Genomic DNA, 19,012 nt, shown 5'->3' on the forward strand with positions numbered 1-19,012 from the left:
ATCTGGGGCTGCGGGAGGGAAGGGAGTTGGGAAGAACCAGTCAGGTTCCTGGTGGGCGATACAAAATTCTGAGGGCTCTGCATAGAAATCCCTGGGCCCTCAGCTTAGTTCCCTTAAAACTATCTCACTTACCCCTAACCACGACACCAGCTACCACACACAGACTGGAGCTCTGCCACTCTGCTTTATTAGAACAGCTCCGAGTCTCAGAGCACAGCTTCAGAGTGGAGGCTGGACCAGGCTGGCTGAGTGACCAGCAGACCTCATGGGACTCCTAACACAGGAGAAGCAAACTACAGACCATGGGCACGGCACAAGACAGAACAGTTGATTGATTTTTTCTTTTATATATAAACTGATAATTTAAAAATTAGAGTAATATATAGAGTTTCTCTAGAGAGAGACTTTGCAACAAAATATATATATAAAGAATATGACCTGGGCAAACGAAGCAGCATCTCTGAGCGGAGGAAAGAGGGCTCCTCATGCAATGGAGATGGGGCTGAGCCTTTGGACAAGCACCAAGGCTATTGCATATCTTGGAAGAGGGAGGAAGAGTGGAGGGCCTGGCTAGTCGGTGTGTCTGCATTATTCTCTCTACACTTTTATGGCTTTGGCTAAAGCATGTGAAGCAGCGGAGGTACCAAGGTGCTAAACTGAGGCCTTTTGGTCTCTGTAAAAAAAAGAAAAAGCAGGGCAGGGGATAGCGATGGAGCCCTTCCTAACCCCCAACTGAGTGGAAGCAGATGGAAGATCTGAAGGGCAGTGGGGAGGCTGGGGATATGATTTAGCAGCCTCCTCCCCCCATACCCTGTGCATCCCTGCAATCCCACACATCTGTCCCTGCTGAGACTGAATGTTTGAAGGGAGGCAGTTAATCTCCCCTGCACTCTGTTAACCCCTGGCAGCAGCTGGGACAGGGATGGCAGGAAGGGCCTGTCTCAACCCAGTGAGGCTTCTTTGGGGCAGGCAAACAACCAGGAGCCTGGGGAAACGGAAATGGGCAGGGCATTGGTTTAGGCAGTGAGGCTCAGCCACTCCCTTTGGTCCCATCTGTAGCTCTGCCCACCAAACTTGGCAGGAGGGGCATCCTCTGGATGAACAGAACCAGCTAAGAGGAGCCAAATGTCCCTGACTGGGTGAAATAGAAGCAGGTACTGGGGAATTCAGAGGAAATGGACTTGGTCCCTGAAGCCCTTCTGGTTCATTCAGACCTGGACTCTTCCAGGATCTGGGGTAGGTTTTGGTCCCGGGGGCCAGGGGCTGGGCCACAATAAGGCTGGAGCTGGAGCTGGGCCTGGGGCTGGGGCCGAGGCTGAGCTGGGGCTGAGCTGGGCTGGGGCTGGAGCTGGAGCCAGCTGGGCCTGGGCTGGGGCTGAGCTTGGACAGCTGGAGCTGGGCTGGGGCCATTGGAGGCTGAAGCTGGGGCTTGAACTTGGGTGGAAGCTGGTGTAGGGGCTGGGGCCCGGGCAGTGCCTGAAGTAGGTAGGGGAGGTTTACTGCCGGGATGGTAATCATGGGTGGCCTTGGGCTCATTGGTGTGGTAGGAACCCTTGTAACGATGATTTTGCAGATAGAAGAGCACCAACATTCCCACCAGCCCCAACAGCAGGAAGGCCACCAAAACTGAAAGAGAGAAAAAGGAACAATTCAGATCTGTGGGGTCTCACCCATATATAGACACACGTATGCTTTCGACCAAAAGCATACATGTATGACAGTGTCTGCTCTACTACTACATCAGCCTATTCCTAAGATTCTGGTAGGTCTGAATTCCTGGCTTATCCCCTGCTATATTCTGTTTCTAATATTCTCTTTCCACATCCCTGGTAGTTACCCCTAATTTCTCATCTCTACTGTACCCCCATTTCCTCATTCCTTAGCCATTGACCCATTTTAATATTCCAATTAAAAGTCTATAACATCCTCAAACACATAAAAATCTCCAGCCTATCTCATCCTTCTTCGCACCACTGTGCACCCAGTGCCTTCAGCCCTAGGGATACTGGGCAGAAGAGAATGCTGACAGTCAGAGGGTGGGGTTAGGAGGTCAGGGTAGTGATCGCACTACTCACAGCCTAAAAGTATGGCAACCCATCCATCGTCGTGGTAGTATGGGAAGTCTGAAGAGGAGAAAGCACCAGTTAGGAAAAGCTTCCTCCGTGTTAAGAATCATTTTCCTTCCCTGTTGTCCCTCCCCTCCCTCCCTCTTCTGTGTCCCGGCATTGTACCTGGGGGCAGATACCAGGGATCCAGCTCAGGTGGCACCTCTGATACAAGACGTGGCATGGCTCCACAGTTAGATTCAGACAGTTCTCCCTGAACTCTAAGGGCCTCAGCTAGTTCAGCTGTCATGGGTCGAGGGGTTCGGAAGTGGGTCTTCAAGGGAGCCACATTGTTGAATCGAACACCGGACAGGCAGCCCGAGAAACCTGGTGTGTTGTAGCGCTGGATCTCCGGATCAATTACTCCTGTCTCTGAAGGAGAGGCGGGTCCAGAAGGAAAGGGGCTTGGACCACCAATAGCCTTGCTCCCTCTCACCATGCATAGGTTTTGCTCATCTTTATCACCACCTTTACCGCCATTCTCAGTTCCTTCACTCTCCTTTAGGTTCCAGGGACTTCACTCACTTCTTAATCCAAAACGCATTCTCACCCATAGCTTACCCATTACACGCCCTAGATACAAGGCCTTGGGCGAGTCCAGCTGGCTGTCCACCAACAGTGAGAACTTCTGTTCTGTCAGTGGGAAGTAGTCCACCTGAGGCAGGGAAGGGAAAGGAGATGAAGGAGGGAGAACCAGAGGCAGACGGAGCCAAGACCATGCAGGAACTCTGAGCTCTGTCTAAAGTGGCGGTAAGTCCTAGCTCAGTCTTAGGTTGAGTGATTCCTGGACCCAGATGTAGGATTTGGTATTAAAAACCCAACAACCTGGTTTCGAGCCCTGTTTCTGCAGCTTCCCAGTGGTTTGACTTTGGGGAAACTCACTTTTCTGAGCCCATTTACTCATTTGTAAAACAGAGATAATAAGAACACCTGCCTGCCCAAACTGCCTCATAGACCTGTTTTGAGTCTCATGAGGTGATAGACATGAAAGTCCTCTGTAAATTGGCATATGCTCACAAATGCTAAATATTTGACATTTTCCTGGGTGCCAACACCTAGATTACAGGAACTTACACCTGAACTGGTCCACTCCATCTACACATACCTGGATGAAGAGGTTGCGGTAGACCCGGGTGATGTTGACACTGTGGGGCTGGCCATCAGTGACTGGTCGGGTGGTTAGTTGGTATACGTAGGGACTGGTGCCCAGCTGATAGCGCAGTTGCAGGGTCCCTGTGCAGTAGAGAAGAGAAAGAGGGAGTCTGTCAGCTCCCACAATCCCCATCTTCTAAGATTGCTTGGGTCCCCAGTGAATCAAGTTATGAAAATGAGGGGTGCACTGGAGCAAGCTGGAGTTGAGGGAGAGAGTCTGTCGGGAGCTTACCGTCTTCCTTGATGAGCACAGCCATGTAGTCACGCACAAAGGAGCTGACATAAAGCAGGACGGCAGGGGCAGAGTGGGTGCTGAAGCTGAAGGACACTTCTTCTCCAGTAATGTTGTAGACAGGCCCCCGGTAACCTGGCACAGGCCGGCCGGGCTGTGGGTAGTCAGGCAGACGGTACCCAGGGCCGTGGTAGCCAGGCACATAGCCAGGAGTGTCGTAGCCAGGGATGTAGCCCGGCTCATAGCCTGGCACTGGCCGGCTCAGCATGTGGGAAAACTCCCGGGCTGCAGAACGCAGCGCCGACTGCAGGTTATAGCGCATCCAGGTGCCGGGCTCAAAGAAACCACCGATATCTGAAGGCAAGATAGTGAGGTCAGGGCTTCTGTTCCCACATTCAGACATTGTGTATGTCATCCACACACACACACCCAGGACTTGCCCTCAGTTTCTGCCACTGCCACAACACACCTCCCTTCACTTTTAGGTCCCCTTGAGTCCTTCTGTCACAGAGTGGAATCTTAAAACCATGGGAAAGGTAAAAGATTAATCCAGCCCCTGCATTTTACAGGTGGGGAAACTGAAGCTCAGAAATGGGTTAGTGACTTGATTAAGGATACACAGTAAGTGGAGATAGAGGAGCCAAGATTAGAATTGAGATATCATGACCCTATCTGGTACACTCACCACTACTCACACTTCCAAACCTAGACCAAAGAAAGGTCTTCTGTTGGTCTCTAAGTCCCTGTATCTCCCTCCTCCAGCAGACTTCCCATCAGTAACCTACCTGCTCATGCATCCTCCTAGACCAGCCTTAGAGAGGATGCAGTCTGGGCATATATGCAGAAATCTTGCTGTGGTGAATGACAGGGCTCTCCTTAACCAAGAACCAGGTTGTAGACATGTTTTAGGAGTGCAGCAAATGTCAGATAGGAAATGGCATAGGAGGGCATCATGCAGTCTGTGGTGGATATGCTTGCAAGGGGAGTAACCTGTGTTACCTTGGTGATAGTGGGAAGATGGGGAAGTTATTTGCTTGTTGCTTTGAGTTCTTTTACTACCAGATGAACCATCCCTCCCTTGCCCCACTTTATGCCTTTGGAGTCACCTAGCATCTTCAGCTACCTAACGGCCCCAGTTCAGAGCTCAGGAACCCAGGGACAACTCCAGTTTTCCCTGGTGCTGACGTTATACCCTCCTTCTTTCTCTTCCATCCTCTATCCCCTTACACCCTATGACTCCCTGTCCTCCTATAACCAGCAGCACTGACCGTGGTTGCAGTATGGCCCATCGAAGGCTGTGAGGTCACAGTCACATGTATAGTAGCTGTAGCGCTCCACACAGCGGCCTCCATGGAAACAGGGGAACCGGGGGTGGGTGCAGTGGCCTGTGCAGTTGGGCGAGGTACCCTCAGAGGCATTGGCACGGCCTTCCAGGTTCAGAGTCACTCCATTCAGACGCATAGCCCTCAAGCAGCCCACAAAGGGGCGCCTCTTAAGCTCTGCAGATCCTGAGAATGGTGAGCAGTTCAAGAAATGGGTGAAGAGCAAGAGACAGCTATAAATATTAAGGTTAGGAGGGAAGCCAAGGGGGCTAGAAGAATGGAATGGAGCCAGGGACTAGAGAGGAAAGGTGGGCCTTTAGCTCACTCTGAAGCAGAGGGCATTGGGACCTAAGACATGGGGTTTCTGGAAACAAGGAGAGCAGCTTTGAGAGAGCGGGAAGGTGAAGGATGCTTCAGACCTGCCTCTGGGTTGCTGCTCACCAACATAGAGGGGCTGGTCATACTCTAGCCAGATGTAGGTCTGTAGAGGCATAGGCCGCACCACCCAGGGTCGGTGATCTACACGGAGCCGGGCCTGCTTCACGTTGATTTCAGCCCGGACCAGGTGCCACTCATCGTCATTGAACTCAAAGTCATCTGAGTGTACTGTCAGGTTCTCATCTCCATTTCCCACATCGAAGGCAAAGACCACATCCCGGGATGCTGGACAATATGGGGGTGAAGAGGAGAGGACTCAGACCTCCAAGATCCCTCACAGAGTCCTCACCTAATACAACCTCTCTTCTTCACTCTTTGGAGCTCCTTAAGTGTTCCTTCAGTTTATCTACAGCCTAGGACAAAACCCATAAACTGTTTAACCTTATACCTACCCCTGGTCTCCCAAATTTGTAGATCCCTAGAGCCAGCTTCCCAGCCCCACTTCTTAGGTTAGCAGCATAGCTAGTCACGCAGGAGACACCTCAGGAATCCAGCTTCCTTATTTACAAGTAAGGGGGCTAAGGCCCAGAGAGGCAAACTGGGTGCCCCAGGTCACAATGCCAGCTATCAAAGCAGAGCTGGGTCTAGAACCCAGGGTCATCAAAAGCCCTCTCCATGCTGCCTCTCAAAAGGCGTCTGCCCTTGTCTCCTTCCCCAGCCTCCACCTACCCCATTTATCCCCAGAGATTGTCATCTACCCCATGTCCTTAACCATTGTGCCTGCTCACTGTTTAGTTCCACCCGCACGTAAGGTCGGCACCACTGGTAGTAAGAGCCTCCCATATTCTCTAGGAATACTCCTGAGGGAGCCGAGGTCCTGAAGTAGAAGGAGACGTCAAGGCTGTGGTTGGCACGGATTGGAGGAAAGCGTAGTGCAGCCCCAGTGTGGAAGGAGATGGTGTTCCAGGAATTTCCTATAAAACCAGATGGAGGAAGGCCTTAGGGGGTCTGGAGGGGTGTGTGTGGGGTGAGGTGGGGTGGGGGGAGAAAGCAGCCTCAGGTTGGGTAAGGGAAGGTAGGGAAAGAGAATAAGGAACAACACAGATGGGGGTCATATTGCAGCAAGACCTGGGGTGTCTGGCCGTGCGTCCTAGAGGTGCCCAGTGAGTCATGTGGCCTAGATTTTGGAAAACTGGAGAGCCAACCCTGGAAGTCACACATAAGGAGTCTGCCACTCACGATCGCCATAGCAGCGCAGAGGCCTCAGGAAGAACTGGGCCTCAGAAGTAGAGCGGTTCGTATCCCCCACCACCACCTGAGTAACAGGCAAATGGTCCACAAAGGTCAGCAGTCCTTTGTCAGTTCTCCTGTGGGGGCAAGATGCAGTGGCTCAGCCCCTGCCACTCACCTGCCCCAGAATCCTGAAAGCCCTGTTGCTTTGCCCACCCCCTCACCACTGGGGCTGGTCAGCATCACAGTTACAGTGCAGAGCGGGGTCCACGCAGCTCCGGTCCAGACCACAGGCACAGCGCTGGATCCCAGGCTGCGAGCCTCCCCAGTAGAAGTGCTGTTCCTCATTTCGGCCAATCCAAAAGCTGTACGGGTAGCCTCCTGGAGAAGAGGTGCAGGAAGTTTGCAGGCCCTATCCCTCCATTAGTCTCTAGGCTCCCCTCCCACCCTTCTAAGTGGCCCAGACCCCTGCTTGAATCTTCTAGCCCAGGGCTTAGCTGAACTGTCTGGTTTTCTTCTCCCAGGCCCCCACTGGCCTCTCCTCCAGCTCTCCACCTCGCCCTCCCTGATCCCAGCCCCAACCTGCAGTGTTGAGCAGCCGGGAATTGTAACAGGAGAACTCGATCCACTGTTCACAGTGCTGTGAAGCATTGGCCAGGGCGCTGACTTCCTCCCAGGATGCATTCCAGTACTGGACAGCCCCCAAGAATGGCCGTTCCATGCTAGAACCTGTCACCCGAGTTGTCCACAGCCTGTCATGACGCACAACTGTCCATGCCCGGTTCTCTGGTGGAGGGGATGGGACAGAACTCTGGCTGGAGATGGGCATTTTCTACCCATCTCCCTGCCCACCTCTACCACTACTGCTGCAACTCAGAGCCAGTAAATGTGGCCAGCAGCTCCATTCCAGCTCAGCTCTGGGCTCTCAACATTGTAGGCTGGAAACGAGATAGCTGGAATGCATCAGGAAGCTGGAATTTATCTGCAAGGCTAGATTACAAATTCCTGAGTGTCCCTTGTCCCCTCTGATCTCCTTTACCCCCAACACAGTTAAATCTTACTGGCCCCTGCCCACTCTTCAGTCTTTCCCTGTTTCTCCCACACCTCCACATAGCCTTGTCAGCTGCCCCTTCATCCATCAGAGCCACTTACCTCGGATATCACAGTACACTACAAATGGCTTCAGGGGGCCACTGCCATCAGGATCAATGGTGAAGTTTCCAGAAGTTTTCCCACTGAGTCGATAAGCCTCACAGGATTCCTTATATAAAGCTGGTAGGTAGTGGGGTGGGGAAAAGGCAATTATGGGGTCAGAGGACTAGGAGGGCCAGCCCCACCGTCTTTAGCAACTTCATGATCCCCAGCAACCTTCTCCTGACCTCCCCTGTCCATGACTCTCTCCCACATCCCAGCTGGCTTACGTTGGTGGCAGGTCTCCCCCTTGTAGCCTGTCAGTTCGCAGTAGCAGATGAAGTCATCCCAAGACTGGTAGCAGCGTCCATCATGCTCACACATGTTAGGGCTACACCTAGAGAAGGAGGCCAACACCAAGGGAAGGAGCTTGAGAGTGGAGTCTGATCCTACAGGCTCCACTCCCAGCTCTTGAAAGTACCAGAACCCAGTGAGACACACCTCACCTAACGAGCCAGGCATGAGCCTAAATGCTGGGGCATGATGCAGGCCTCAGAGCTCAAGTACTACTGTTTCCCTTTCCCCAAAAGAACAAACAATGCCTTATCACCCCCCACCCCCAAATAAAACCCTCTAGACCAAAAAAATAGATGCTTCATTTTAATTCTGAGCATGTGTCACTTTAAGTGAAGAAATAGGAGGCGAGAGGTCAAGGAAGAATCATCTCCCAAGTGCTGGAGAGTGAGAAGCTGGGACCAGGAGAAGGGAGATTATTGAGAAAGTCTGCTCTTACTGGGAGACCATGGAAGAGGGCTTTGGAGAGCGTCACCTCTTGTTGGGAGAGGGGCTTCTAGATACCTATCAGTGATGCCACATGTGTCAAAGAGGACCTCAGCATAGTATCCAAGCCGCCGGCCCTCCACTAGAGTCAGGTTGACCAGTTGACCATCCACTTTGAACAGCTCCATGCAGCCATGGAATGCTGTCTGGTTGGAGTGGCAGCCTGATCGACTGGCTGGCTTGGGACAACCTGGAGAAACCATCTCTGTGAGGTCCTCCCCATGAGAGACCCCAGAGACCCTCCCCCAGGGAGATGCCAAGGGAGAGCCAGACATGAAGGAGAAAAGGGGGCCAATAGACAATGGCACTGACCATTGAGATCCCAAGGCCCCAGAGGGGAAAGAAGGATTTATCTCTACAAAGTTCTCCATGCAGCCTCATCTGGGTGGACTGAGGTGGAGACTTGCCACCCAGAAAAAGAGGTCTGGCCAAGTTGGTCCCCACTTACCCCCAAAGAAGTATGAGGTCCCTGTACGGATCAGCAGTGGGTATGAGACCCTGACCTCTGCCCCTTCCACATCATCAATGCTGATGACTGCATGGTTTTCCTGTGCCGCAAAATTCACCTCATGCCAAAAGCCATCATTCAGGCGGTACCCTGGACAGAAAAGAAGGTTGCTGTGGGTGGGGAAAGCACCACATTCTAGAAGAAATATGTCTTGCCCGGGGAAGGAACACCCCCCCACTCTGTGTCCCAACAGCAGCCTATATGTCCCCCCCACCCATCGTTACACTTATCACACTGGCGAGAGCTCCGAATGTCTCTATTCACTATCCATAACCCCAGCAGCTGATATAGAGTCCGCAAAGTCATAAATGAATAACAAACACCTCCAGAGATCCTCTGGAACTGGAGAATACCAGGACTCTCAGCCTTCCTGCTTCTCCCAGCACTCTTAGCCCCTCAGATCTGCCCCCAGCCCCAGCTGCCTCCATCCACTCCCACTTTTTCCCAGGGCTCTGGGACCTCCTGCTCTGCTCCCTTCACTCCCTCACCCACTCCAGTATGCAAAGGCCCAGGTCCAGGCCTACAACCTCCCCTCCTCTTCTCTGCCCTTTTCTGGGCTACTAGTGCCTTCCGCCTGCGGCCAGTCCCCGCCTCCTGCTCCCTCCCTCCACTATTCACCAGCGGCAAACTGGAGCTTCTTTCGGCCAGTCTGCGCAATGGACACGTTGACCTGCCCTTCGCTGAGCATCAGCTCCACATGGCCCAGCCCGTCCCCCAGGCTGGAGTAAAGTAGCAGGCCGGTGAGGTCCCAGGTGCGGAAGCGAAAGGAGACTGCGAGGCGGCCGCGGCGCGGGAAGCCAGGCACTTGCACGAAGTTGTGAGGACCTCCGAAGTTGACCGGGTGAGGAACCGGATCCAGACAGCGGAATGCCACCTTACCCTGGAGGCGAAAGTGAGGCTCCACCAATAAGCGAGCCATGCCCCAGCCCGCCTCTGCCCATTTTCACACAGGTCTAAGATCTTTATCAAGGCACTCCCTCGGCGTGGGGGCGTGGCGGTAAGACCTCCAACTCTGACCATTCCCACCCTCCAGAAACATGTCCGGCTGTAGGGGGCGTCTCGGCTGGCTCGCTATCACTGATCTACACTGTCTCCAGGGCGACCGCCTCCATTCCTTTCTTCCAGCGTCCAGAGACGATTTCCCGTCGACTACCGGGCAGAGGCCCTAGACTGCGGCTCCTGAGCGGGTGAGGAGATGAGCACACCAAAACTACCCTAGGTTCAAGTCCCTACTAAGCCACAGCGCAACTGCGTGCCCTCTGGCCAAGCCACTCCCGGCCTCTGCACTTTATTTTCCTCATCTATTAATTCAGGAAGTGGTTGAACCGGACCATAGCTTCTTAACTGGGAGGTAGAGGGGTGGTCTTTGCACCTCCTGTTAGTCGGTGATGCCCCCCACTTGAGCATCTGGCTGGGGAGAGAGAGGTCCTGGGCTTTTGTCAAAATCTCTTCCCGCTCCACCTCTTTGCTTTTCGAGCGACTTTGATGTCCCGTCCTCCCAGATCCCCTAGCCACTAGCCTCGAAGGTGATCCGTGAATGGCGCCTCACGGCCAGGTCTGCGATGTTGACACGGTTGAAGATTACATTTTCTATGCAGCCGCGGAAATTATGTCGATAGGCGAGGTTCTTACGTGCTGCGCCCACCAGACCCCCGATGAACATCTGCGGGGATAGGGGGGTTGGGGAGTGAGGTTCCCTGGGTGCGGGAGCCTGCACACCTTTCTCGCATTCCTGGCCATAAAGCTTTATAAAAGACTTGAAACACACATTTCCTTGGTATCGGTATTAAAGCCGGAAGCTCACTGGGCCTTCCTTGGCTCGGGTTCTAACCTGATTCCACCACAAATTGGCTGCAGGCCCTTGGGTAAGTCAATAAGCCTTTCTAGGATTATTTATCTGCAGATCAGGGCCAGGGTCTTTACCAACTCCACAGTTAGGCAATCCAAGGGGGCAATATTGTCATCTTGCCTGATCTCCAAAATCCAGATTTCCAGACCCCATTTCGGGAGTTCTGGGGTGGTGCCCAGGAATCTGCATGCTAACAGCAACAACGATGCCACAACAAAATTCAAGGCCTTTCTTCTATGGCCATGCCACCCTGAACGTGTGCCTGCTCTCGTCTGATTTCGGAAGCTAAGCAAGGTCGGGCCTGGTTAATACTTGAATGGGAGACCACCTAGGAAGACCAGGTGCTGTAGGTGTTTTAAAACAAAAACAAAAACAAAACAAACAAAAAACCAGGCCTTTCTATGAGCCACAAGTTTGCCAAGAGCTGCCTAGGATATTCAGGAATCAGAAAACAAGGCCTTACCTCTGCTGGAGAGAAATGCTGTCCACCACTGACTCACCTAGCACCGCACTCAACCAAATGGTGCATCCCCAGCTCCACTCACCTCCGTGTCCAGGTTCAGTTTCTCAAAGTCGCCATTGAGAATGAAACGCTGCACGTAGCCATCCAGGGTGAGATTCGCTTGGCGGCCAAATCGGTCCACACGCACGTAATGCCAGTGCTGATCGTTGAGGACACCGCCAGCACTCACCGTGGTGTGACCAGGCCTTGGCTGGATGGGGCTGCTGCCTGAGGGCGGGGTGGGGCAGAGTCAGCCCAGGAACCTGGAGAACCCCAGCCAGCTCTAACCCCCAGGCAGAGCAGCAGTGGCAGCAGCCAGGGAGAGTGGGCATATAGAGATTGGGCCACTGAGAGCCTGGTCCTTGGTGAGGATGTGACTTAGGGTAAGTCATTTAACCTCTCTGAGCCTCTGTTTTCCTATCAGTAAAACTTGAGGCATGATAGCTGCTTTACATCATCATGTGGATTTTATGAAGAGCTAATGCGATACCAAATAACTCTTCTGGGGTCTGTGTAGATAACGACTTTACAAGGAGGAGACTGAGACTGGGAAAGTGTCTTGTCCAAGGTCGCACCACTGGTAGGTAGTGGAGCTGAGACGGGAATCCAGTTCTCCTGACTAGGAATCCAGTGTTTTGCTAGCACTAAAATCTACACGAAAAAGGCGGGTTGGTCCAATTAGGAGGGGAAACATCGGAAGTGCGCGAGGCTTCGCGGAGGAGGTGCACCGAGGGGTGAGGCGGGAGCGCCTCAAGGGTCACACCCAGGGTCGCTGAGCTCACCCAGGCTCATGTGCAGCAGCAAGTGCGCCCCCTGCAGCTCTAGTGTCACGTAGTCGCCCTGGGCTCCCTCGGCGTGCAGCAGGAGCCCATCTTTCTCTTCGGTCTTGAAGCTGAAGGCGAACACGTCCCACAGGCTCCGGCTGACCCCTCGCGGGAAGCGGTACGAGATGGCGTCGTCGCCGTCGAAGTAGAGCACGTCCGACTCTGCGCGAACGACCGTAGGTGAGCCAGGGGACCGGGAGACTGTTCATCTCCAGGCCCCCGCCACGACCTCCGCATCCTTACTGTAAGGGCAGCCGTAGAGGCCGAGCCTCAGGCCGATCTTGCCGCGCGGGTTCCAAGCCAAGGGCACGATGCGGATGTAGCGCGCCGTGAAGTGGTAGTGCAGGTCGTGGCGCACCACTGCCGACTCATTCACGTTACCGAAGAAGGTCTGAGGGGGAAGGGAAGAGGAGTGACAAGGTCCCCACCCTCTGCTTGTTTCCCCCACAGCCACCCGGTCCACAGTTGTCACAGCCGGCCAATCTCAACTTCCGGAAAGCAAACACTCCTTGATCTCCCCTGCCTTCATGGCTTTATGTAAACACAGTCCCTAGCTTAGTGTCCTCTCCCAATATCCTATTATTTCCTCAAAGCTCAACTCAGGTGTCACCTCCTTCAAGAAGCTCTCCCAGATTTTACCCTAAAGTACGTTAAACCCTGTCATCCAGGAATGTCTTGCACACACGGTGAGCTGACAATCCCTCTGGGCTGAGTCCCTGGAGCGGAAGGCACTGCTCATCTGTGCCCTCACCACCGCCTCCTTCTTTTCCCCAAAAGCTAGCGCCCAGCCCAGGTCACAGAGCCGAGGAGGTTCCCCAAGTGGTACTTAGGGGCCTGGAGTACCGCGTTGTGCCCTTGCTGGTAGAACGGCGTCCAGCTGTCCACTCGGTCACCGTAGAGCAGCATGTAACGTGTGACCCAGTCCCACGAGTTAAAGGAGCCCTGTGTGGCCACAGCCCGGATCCGATGCTTCTTCATTAAGTCGATCTGGAGCCAGGGATTCGGGTCCCCAATCCGGGGAGACCATCCACTTATGCCTATAGAAGAGGCAAGGGCTTTCACCACTGGCTCCCCCTTTACTCCCAAGCTCTCCAGAGTCCTTCACACCACAATGAAGCACCTGACGCTCACCGTGCAGCCGAGCAAAGCGTGGTGTAGTGAAGAGTCCATAATAGGAGGAGGCACCCAGGGAGCGTGCATACAGGGGACCAACCAGCTCCTCATCGCAGCCGTCTGGGTTGAGGGAATGGACATGTTAGTCAGGGCGGCCCCTCCCAGGTCTTTCCGAAGGCCAGGCATTCTGAGCAAATGGATCTCCTCCTTCTTGGTCCTCCAGCTGCTAACCTAGCCCTAACTTAAGCCATCTACTCAACCTGGGCTGCACACTCAGGGGAAGCTGCTTTCTCCTCCTGGGGAAGCCCCTAGGCCAGACCCTCCCTAGCCCTGTTCCTGCCCTGGTACCAACCCAGCTCAGTACTCCCCAAAACATGATCAGCATCTTCTGGAATCTGAGTCAGCCCAAGACACCAATCTAGCCCTAGCCTGAGCATCAATCTCACTCATTAGCACCCCGAACCTACACCAACCCCAAATCCAGGCCTTGGTCCCAAACCCAGCTAGTTCTGGTACCATCGCCAGCAACATATCCAACCTTAGTATCAATCGGGGGCACCAACTCCTGCTTGGATCCCAGCCCCAAACCCTAGCCCCTGGGCCAGTTCCAAGCCCAGCCTCGGGCCCCCGCCAAACCTTAACCCTAGCCCCAATCACCAATAACACCCTTATCCTCAACTCTCAAATCCAGGCACAAGTTCCCGTTTGGATCTCTGTCCCAAATCCCGGCCGAGACCGACTCTATCCTCGACCACGAGCCCAGCCCCAGCCGGAGCCCGCACGCCAGCCGCCAGCCTGCATTGCGGAGCGCGGAGGAGAGGCAGGAAAGGATGACAGAGCGAGCGCGCGCCGGCCTGGAAGGGACCCGCGACCACCTAGCCGCAATGCGGTGCGGGACCCGCCCTGCAGGCTTTGGGCTCCTAGGCCCAACCCTGCCGGCTTCCAAGCCCGGCACTCACAGTAGCCCCAGCCCTGGGCTCCTGAGACCGCGGCGAGCAAGGTGCAGAAGAGCCGGAGAAGCATTCTGCAGGGCTGAAGAGTCTCGGCGGCCGCCTCCCAGTGCCCTGCTCAGGCTAAGGCTCCACCAGTTTCACCGCCGGCTCCCAGCTCTCCTGGGGTTCGCAGCGGATCGCTGTCTCTCCTCCTTACCCACCCCTCCCTCTTTCCTCTCTCCCCCAACCCTTCTCCCCCCAACCCCCTCGCTGTCGTTCCTGGTTCTCCGCTGTTCTCTCTCTCCTCTCCTTTCCGCCCTCTCTCCTCTCACCTCCCCCCTCCCCAGCCTCTCTCTCCTGACACGCGCCGTTTTCCCGGACCCCGCGCAAGCGCGAGCCTCAGCTCTGCTGCGAAAGGGTGGGGGTAGAGAACCTCCAGCCACCGGGAAATACCCTGAATAACCCGAGGCTGGCAGAGACTGTGGTCTCAGGGGTGGGGGAAAGGAGGTCCTGAAAAACCCAAAAGCCTGGAGAAGGGGAGAAGAGCAAGTAAAAGATTCTAACATTTTCTGAAGGCAAATTATGCTCCAAGCACCCTTGCTAGGCACCCTCATAACCCTGTGAATTCAGCATTTTTACCTTACTCCACTTTGCAGATGAAAAATCTGAGGCTCAGAGAGATCAAACGAACTTACTCAAGATCACACAGGTAGCTAGCAAATAAGGATATTCCAAAAACCTCTTTCTACTGGCAGGGTAAAGTGAAATTAGGGGTGGAGGTAGATAAAGAGGGCCCACAGACCCTAATCCCCACCGCCTTCTTGGCCCCTCTCCCCGCCCCTTCCTTCCTGTACCACTAATTTAACTTCTCTCCCCAGTGGCTATACCTCAGAAACCGGTGTAGCCAGAGATGGGGACTGAGCCCGCAGAGCAGGTGGGCGTGGGGACAGGGGGGAAGAATTACAGAGAGGGAGGGTAAAGTGAAGGGATGGGATTCCACATCTGGCAATAGGCCTCTTCTGTGCTATAACCCATCCAGGATGCCTGTAGCCATTTGGGTCTGGGGCCCTCCATGTAAATGGGGCTGGTTATGTGAGGCTGGGGTTGAGGGATGGGACTGGGGATGAGGGGGAGGGCAAGCTGAACATAGAGGTCCAAAGTCTTAACCAAAAACCTGAGCCCCAGTTCTTGAGACGGGCTTGTCATGAGTTGTTCAGTGCACCTGTACTGGAGGTAGAGGTGGGGTGCGGAGCGGAAAAGGGAAAGGAGATCTGTGGTTTGGCCACCAGTTCTGAGGCAAAGCCTGCATGTGGGAGTTCTTCCAGGAGAGGGCGCTGCAAGCAGAACTGAAGCTCTAACATTTATTAATAATACAGACCCTTGGCCTATGAAGAGCACAGATACTTCATATCCATTATCTTTCTATTTCAAACAACACTGCCATGTGGGCTGGTTACAATTTCTAATCTTGACATTACGTATTAGGCTCTATCCGAGATCCAGATAGAGCAAGTGGCTTGTTCAAGGTCACCCAAAAAGCTGGATGCAGAGTCAGAAGTACAAGGGAAGTCAAGGCCTGTTGAGGGTGTGCTGGGAAGAGTGTGGAGAAGAATTTGTGTCTTCTCCCCGTGTATGGTTGTACCTGGTCACACCCCAGCTTGGAAGTCATATGTAGGAGGGGGCTGGGACTGGGAAGATGTCTCATAAGGTCTCTCCTCTCATTTTGACATTCCCAGGTTTCCTGGGGCCCCTACTCCGGGGCCGATGAGGAGGCATACTCCGTTGAGCCATTGCCAGAGCTCTGCTACAAGGCAGATGTCCAGGCTTTCAGTCGGGCCTTCCAACCCAGTGTATCCCTGACGGTTGCTGCCCTGGGTCTGGCAGGCAATGGCCTGGTCCTGGCCACCCACCTGGCGGCCCGTCGCGCTGCCCGATCCCCTACCTCCGCCCACCTGCTCCAGCTGGCCCTGGCCGACCTTCTGCTGGCCCTGACTCTGCCCTTTGCTGCAGCTGGGGCTCTGCAGGGCTGGAGTCTGGGAAGTGTCACCTGCCGTGCCATCTCGGGTCTCTACTCAGCCTCCTTCCATGCCGGCTTCCTCTTCTTGGCCTGTATCAGCGCCGACCGCTACGTGGCCATTACTCGTGCCCTCCCAGCTGGACCCAGGCGCTCCAGGCCCGGCAGAGCACACTTGGTCTCAGTCATGGTGTGGCTGCTGTCGCTGTTCCTGGCGCTGCCTGCTCTTCTTTTCAGCCAGGATGGGCAGCGAGAAGGCCAGCGGCGCTGCCGTCTCATCTTCCCCGAGGGCCTCACGCAGACCGTGAAGGGGGCGAGCGCAGTGGGGCAGGTGGTCCTGGGCTTCGTGCTGCCACTGGGCGTCATGGCGGCCTGCTATGCGCTCCTGGGACGCACGCTGCTGGCCGCCAGGGGGCCGGAGCGCCGGCGCGCGCTGCGCGTCGTGGTGGCCTTGGTGGCGGCCTTCGTGGTTCTGCAGCTGCCCTACAGTCTCGCCCTGCTATTGGATACCGCCGACCTACTGGCCGCCCGCGAGCGGAGCTGCCCTGCCAGCAAGCGCAAGGACCTGGCACTGCTGGTGACCGGGGGCCTGGCTCTAGCCCGTTGCGGCCTCAACCCGGTGCTCTACGCCTTTCTGGGCTTGCGCTTCCGCCAGGACCTACGAAGGCTGCTCCGGGGTGGTGGCTGCAGCCCAGGGCCTCACCCCGGCGGCCGCTGCCCCCGCCGGCCCCGCCTTTCTTCCTGCTCGGCTCCCACTGAGACCCACAGTGGCTCCTTCTGGGACAACTAGTGCTGCGAATCAAGAGGAGGGGGCGGGCTGAGGAAATGAATCAGGGAGGATAGTGGGAAAGGGGAGTAGGTGGGGGAATACTGAAAGAGGTAGGGACCTAAAGGAATTGCTTCTGTATTTTGCCACATTAAATTAATAACATGGAAATGAGACGCAATCCAACAACTGTTACTATTTTTGAGTCACCAACTTGGAAGTGATTTGTAGCAGGGCAACCATGCCTGTCCACCCTCCTCCTCCTCCCCTCCTCCTCCTCCTCCCTCTCTCTCTCTCCCCTCTCCCCCTTCTCCCCCCCGCCCCACCTCCAAGGCGCTTGGCTTTCGGTGGAAGGTGCTGAGAGCCTGGGTCGTAGTGGGGGGGCTGCTGGGCCTGTTGAAGCTCCAGGCATTGACACCCCCTCCACTTTCACCCGGTCTCTGCTAACAGAGGCGAGGTGGGAAAGCTGCCAGGAGAGGAGGGGTGGGGGGTTCCTCTTGAAACAGCGTAAGATAGAGCTTTCTAACAACCAGAGTGCTATCCAGTAATGGCTGCCTTAGCAAGTACCAAGTTCCCCGCCTCTGGAATGTTCAGGCCGAGGCTGTCCGGGACAGTGTGTTCCTGTGCAAGGTGTGGGGGTAGGGATGGGGGCAGGAGATTCCCGTTTTGGGTGGGCTTTTGGATTAGATTACCATTTCATAGTCTCTTCTAAGGTTCTGTGGTGAAAAGAAAAAATGTAAAAAATAGTGTTGGAGTTTTTCACCTTGGAGAAAAACCAAGGAGAGAATTCCCATTTGCAAATTTCCAGAGTCGTTATCATGGGCGTGGTGGAGGTGGAGGTGACTGCCTTTCTCAGTCTTTCCTGGGGACAGGGTCAGAAGAAATGTACTAAGCCTGCCAGAGAGAGGTTAGACCTCAGAAAGAACTTCCCTGCAGGTCGAGGCCTGGGATACAGACGGGGAAGAGAATTGTGGTGTTTCCACCCTTAGGAAACCGCAGTGCAGGCCACTCATTTTGGGCCAGGACAAGGCCGGGATGGCCTCTAGAGACGGTCGCATTGACTCCTGGTCTTTGTTTTACACAATCACGATAGGCAAGATGATGTTCACGTGCGACAAGTCTCGCAGCTTAATATCCGGGCAGCTTTGCTGCCTGGACCACTCCAGCCAGCAGTCTGGGGACCTGGGGCAAGAAGGGCGGGGCGTGGCGGGGAGGTCTCCCGGGAGGCGCTGGCCTGACGTCCCCGCCCTGTCTCGCCCCGCCCAGCTTGGGCTAGCCTTCCTTCCCAGAGCCTCCGGCGGCTGAGACGGAACCACGGCTTCCAGGGGCCGGGGTCCTGGGAAGACCTGGAGATGGCGGCGATCCTCAAAGGGTCCCACACGCCAGCCACTCGACCCAACCTGGAACCCTCCACCGGAGACCGCGGGAATCGCCGCTGAGTCAGCAACTCACGCGCGCGCCCGCCGTCGCCCCCGCCCCGTCTGCGGCCCCGCCCCGTCCCTCCTGAGCCTTGGTTAACCCCTTCCTACACAGAACCGCAGGATAGTCACCCTGAGAGGACTCCACTCTACCCGAAGACCACAGAATTCCCTAGAATCCCAAGTTGCCCTCCCCACTGGAGTTCAGTGAGCTTGTGCGCTCTAAATTAGATTTATTTTCGGCCTAAGTCTGCACTTCACTTCAGAAAGGAGGTGACTCAGGTCGAGGAACTAGACTCCTTCACCCATGGGCGAGGGCCACATCTAGAGCTGTGCTTTGCACAGGTAGCTAAGGCTCTTTCCTTTCTCAGGGACCGTGAGACGAGACAGGTTCAGAGGCCAGCAACTGAGGCTTTCCTCGATGTCCTATGGCCTTGGTTCTCCAAAATTCCTTCTCAGGAGGGTTTTTAATCTGTTGGTTAGTGAGTCAAGAGTTAAAACAAGAGCTTAAAGGAGGGCTTCCGTGACGTCACTAGCACTCCCTGTACGACCTCAGAGACGAAGGCGTGGCTAACATCGCACCGTCCCCTCCCTCCCAATTCCCCTGTCCCTCCCCGCTGTCACCGAGCCAGTGGCACATGATGCAACCCGCCGCGGTTTCACTAGCTTGATTGGTGGCCGCGCCCGGCGCCAGGC

At 55.1% G+C, this 19,012-nt stretch overlaps 2 protein-coding genes and 1 pseudogene across 2 annotated transcripts; 2 read left to right on the plus strand and 1 right to left on the minus strand.

Annotated features, from left to right (window-relative positions):
* Positions 1–165: 165 nt before the first annotated feature.
* Positions 166–14,760, minus strand: CNTNAP1 (contactin associated protein 1). Its single transcript, XM_039873444.1, has 25 exons — positions 14,146–14,760; positions 13,205–13,306; positions 12,917–13,110; positions 12,317–12,464; positions 12,032–12,235; positions 11,293–11,477; positions 10,418–10,561; positions 9,517–9,778; positions 8,839–8,988; positions 8,409–8,580; positions 7,841–7,947; positions 7,572–7,691; positions 7,002–7,205; positions 6,644–6,800; positions 6,429–6,556; positions 5,978–6,163; positions 5,253–5,474; positions 4,758–4,997; positions 3,490–3,843; positions 3,211–3,338; positions 2,667–2,760; positions 2,232–2,477; positions 2,076–2,123; positions 1,388–1,626; positions 166–1,279 (listed from the first exon to the last, which is right to left on the minus strand). Exons 1-25 carry the CDS (start codon positions 14,207–14,209, stop codon positions 1,205–1,207), a joined length of 4,173 nt encoding a protein of 1,390 aa, XP_039729378.1. The 5' UTR covers positions 14,210–14,760; the 3' UTR covers positions 166–1,204.
* Positions 10,980–11,100, plus strand: LOC120611319 (uncharacterized; annotated as a pseudogene).
* A 120-nt stretch (positions 14,761–14,880) lies between the features above and the next one.
* Positions 14,881–17,072, plus strand: CCR10 (C-C motif chemokine receptor 10). The gene is made up of 2 exons (XM_039873435.1): positions 14,881–15,052; positions 15,855–17,072. Exons 1-2 carry the CDS (start codon positions 15,029–15,031, stop codon positions 16,920–16,922), a joined length of 1,092 nt encoding a protein of 363 aa, XP_039729369.1. The 5' UTR covers positions 14,881–15,028; the 3' UTR covers positions 16,923–17,072.
* Positions 17,073–19,012: the final 1,940 nt, after the last annotated feature.

The sequence above is a fragment of the Pteropus medius genome, unplaced genomic scaffold (genome assembly GCF_902729225.1).
Source record: "Pteropus medius unplaced genomic scaffold, Ma_sr-lr_union100, whole genome shotgun sequence".
NCBI lineage: Eukaryota > Metazoa > Chordata > Mammalia > Chiroptera > Pteropodidae > Pteropus > Pteropus medius.

Excerpts from the sequence above, each read along its gene's own strand:
- CNTNAP1 (XM_039873444.1), bottom strand. The coding sequence starts at position 14,209 with ATGCTTCTCCGGCTCTTCTGCACCTTGCTCGCCGCGGTCTCAGGAGCC. Across the intron at positions 6,801-7,001 it reads CCGGCTGCTCAACACTGCAG|GAGGCTACCCGTACAGCTTT; the intron begins GTTGGGGCTGGG and ends CCTCTTCTCCAG. Across the intron at positions 1,280-1,387 it reads GCCCCAGCCCAGCTCCAGCT|CCTTATTGTGGCCCAGCCCC; the intron begins GTCCAAGCTCAG and ends CTCCAGCTCCAG.
- CCR10 (XM_039873435.1), top strand. The coding sequence starts at position 15,029 with ATGGGGACTGAGCCCGCAGAGCAG. Across the intron at positions 15,053-15,854 it reads GGACTGAGCCCGCAGAGCAG|GTTTCCTGGGGCCCCTACTC; the intron begins GTGGGCGTGGGG and ends TGACATTCCCAG.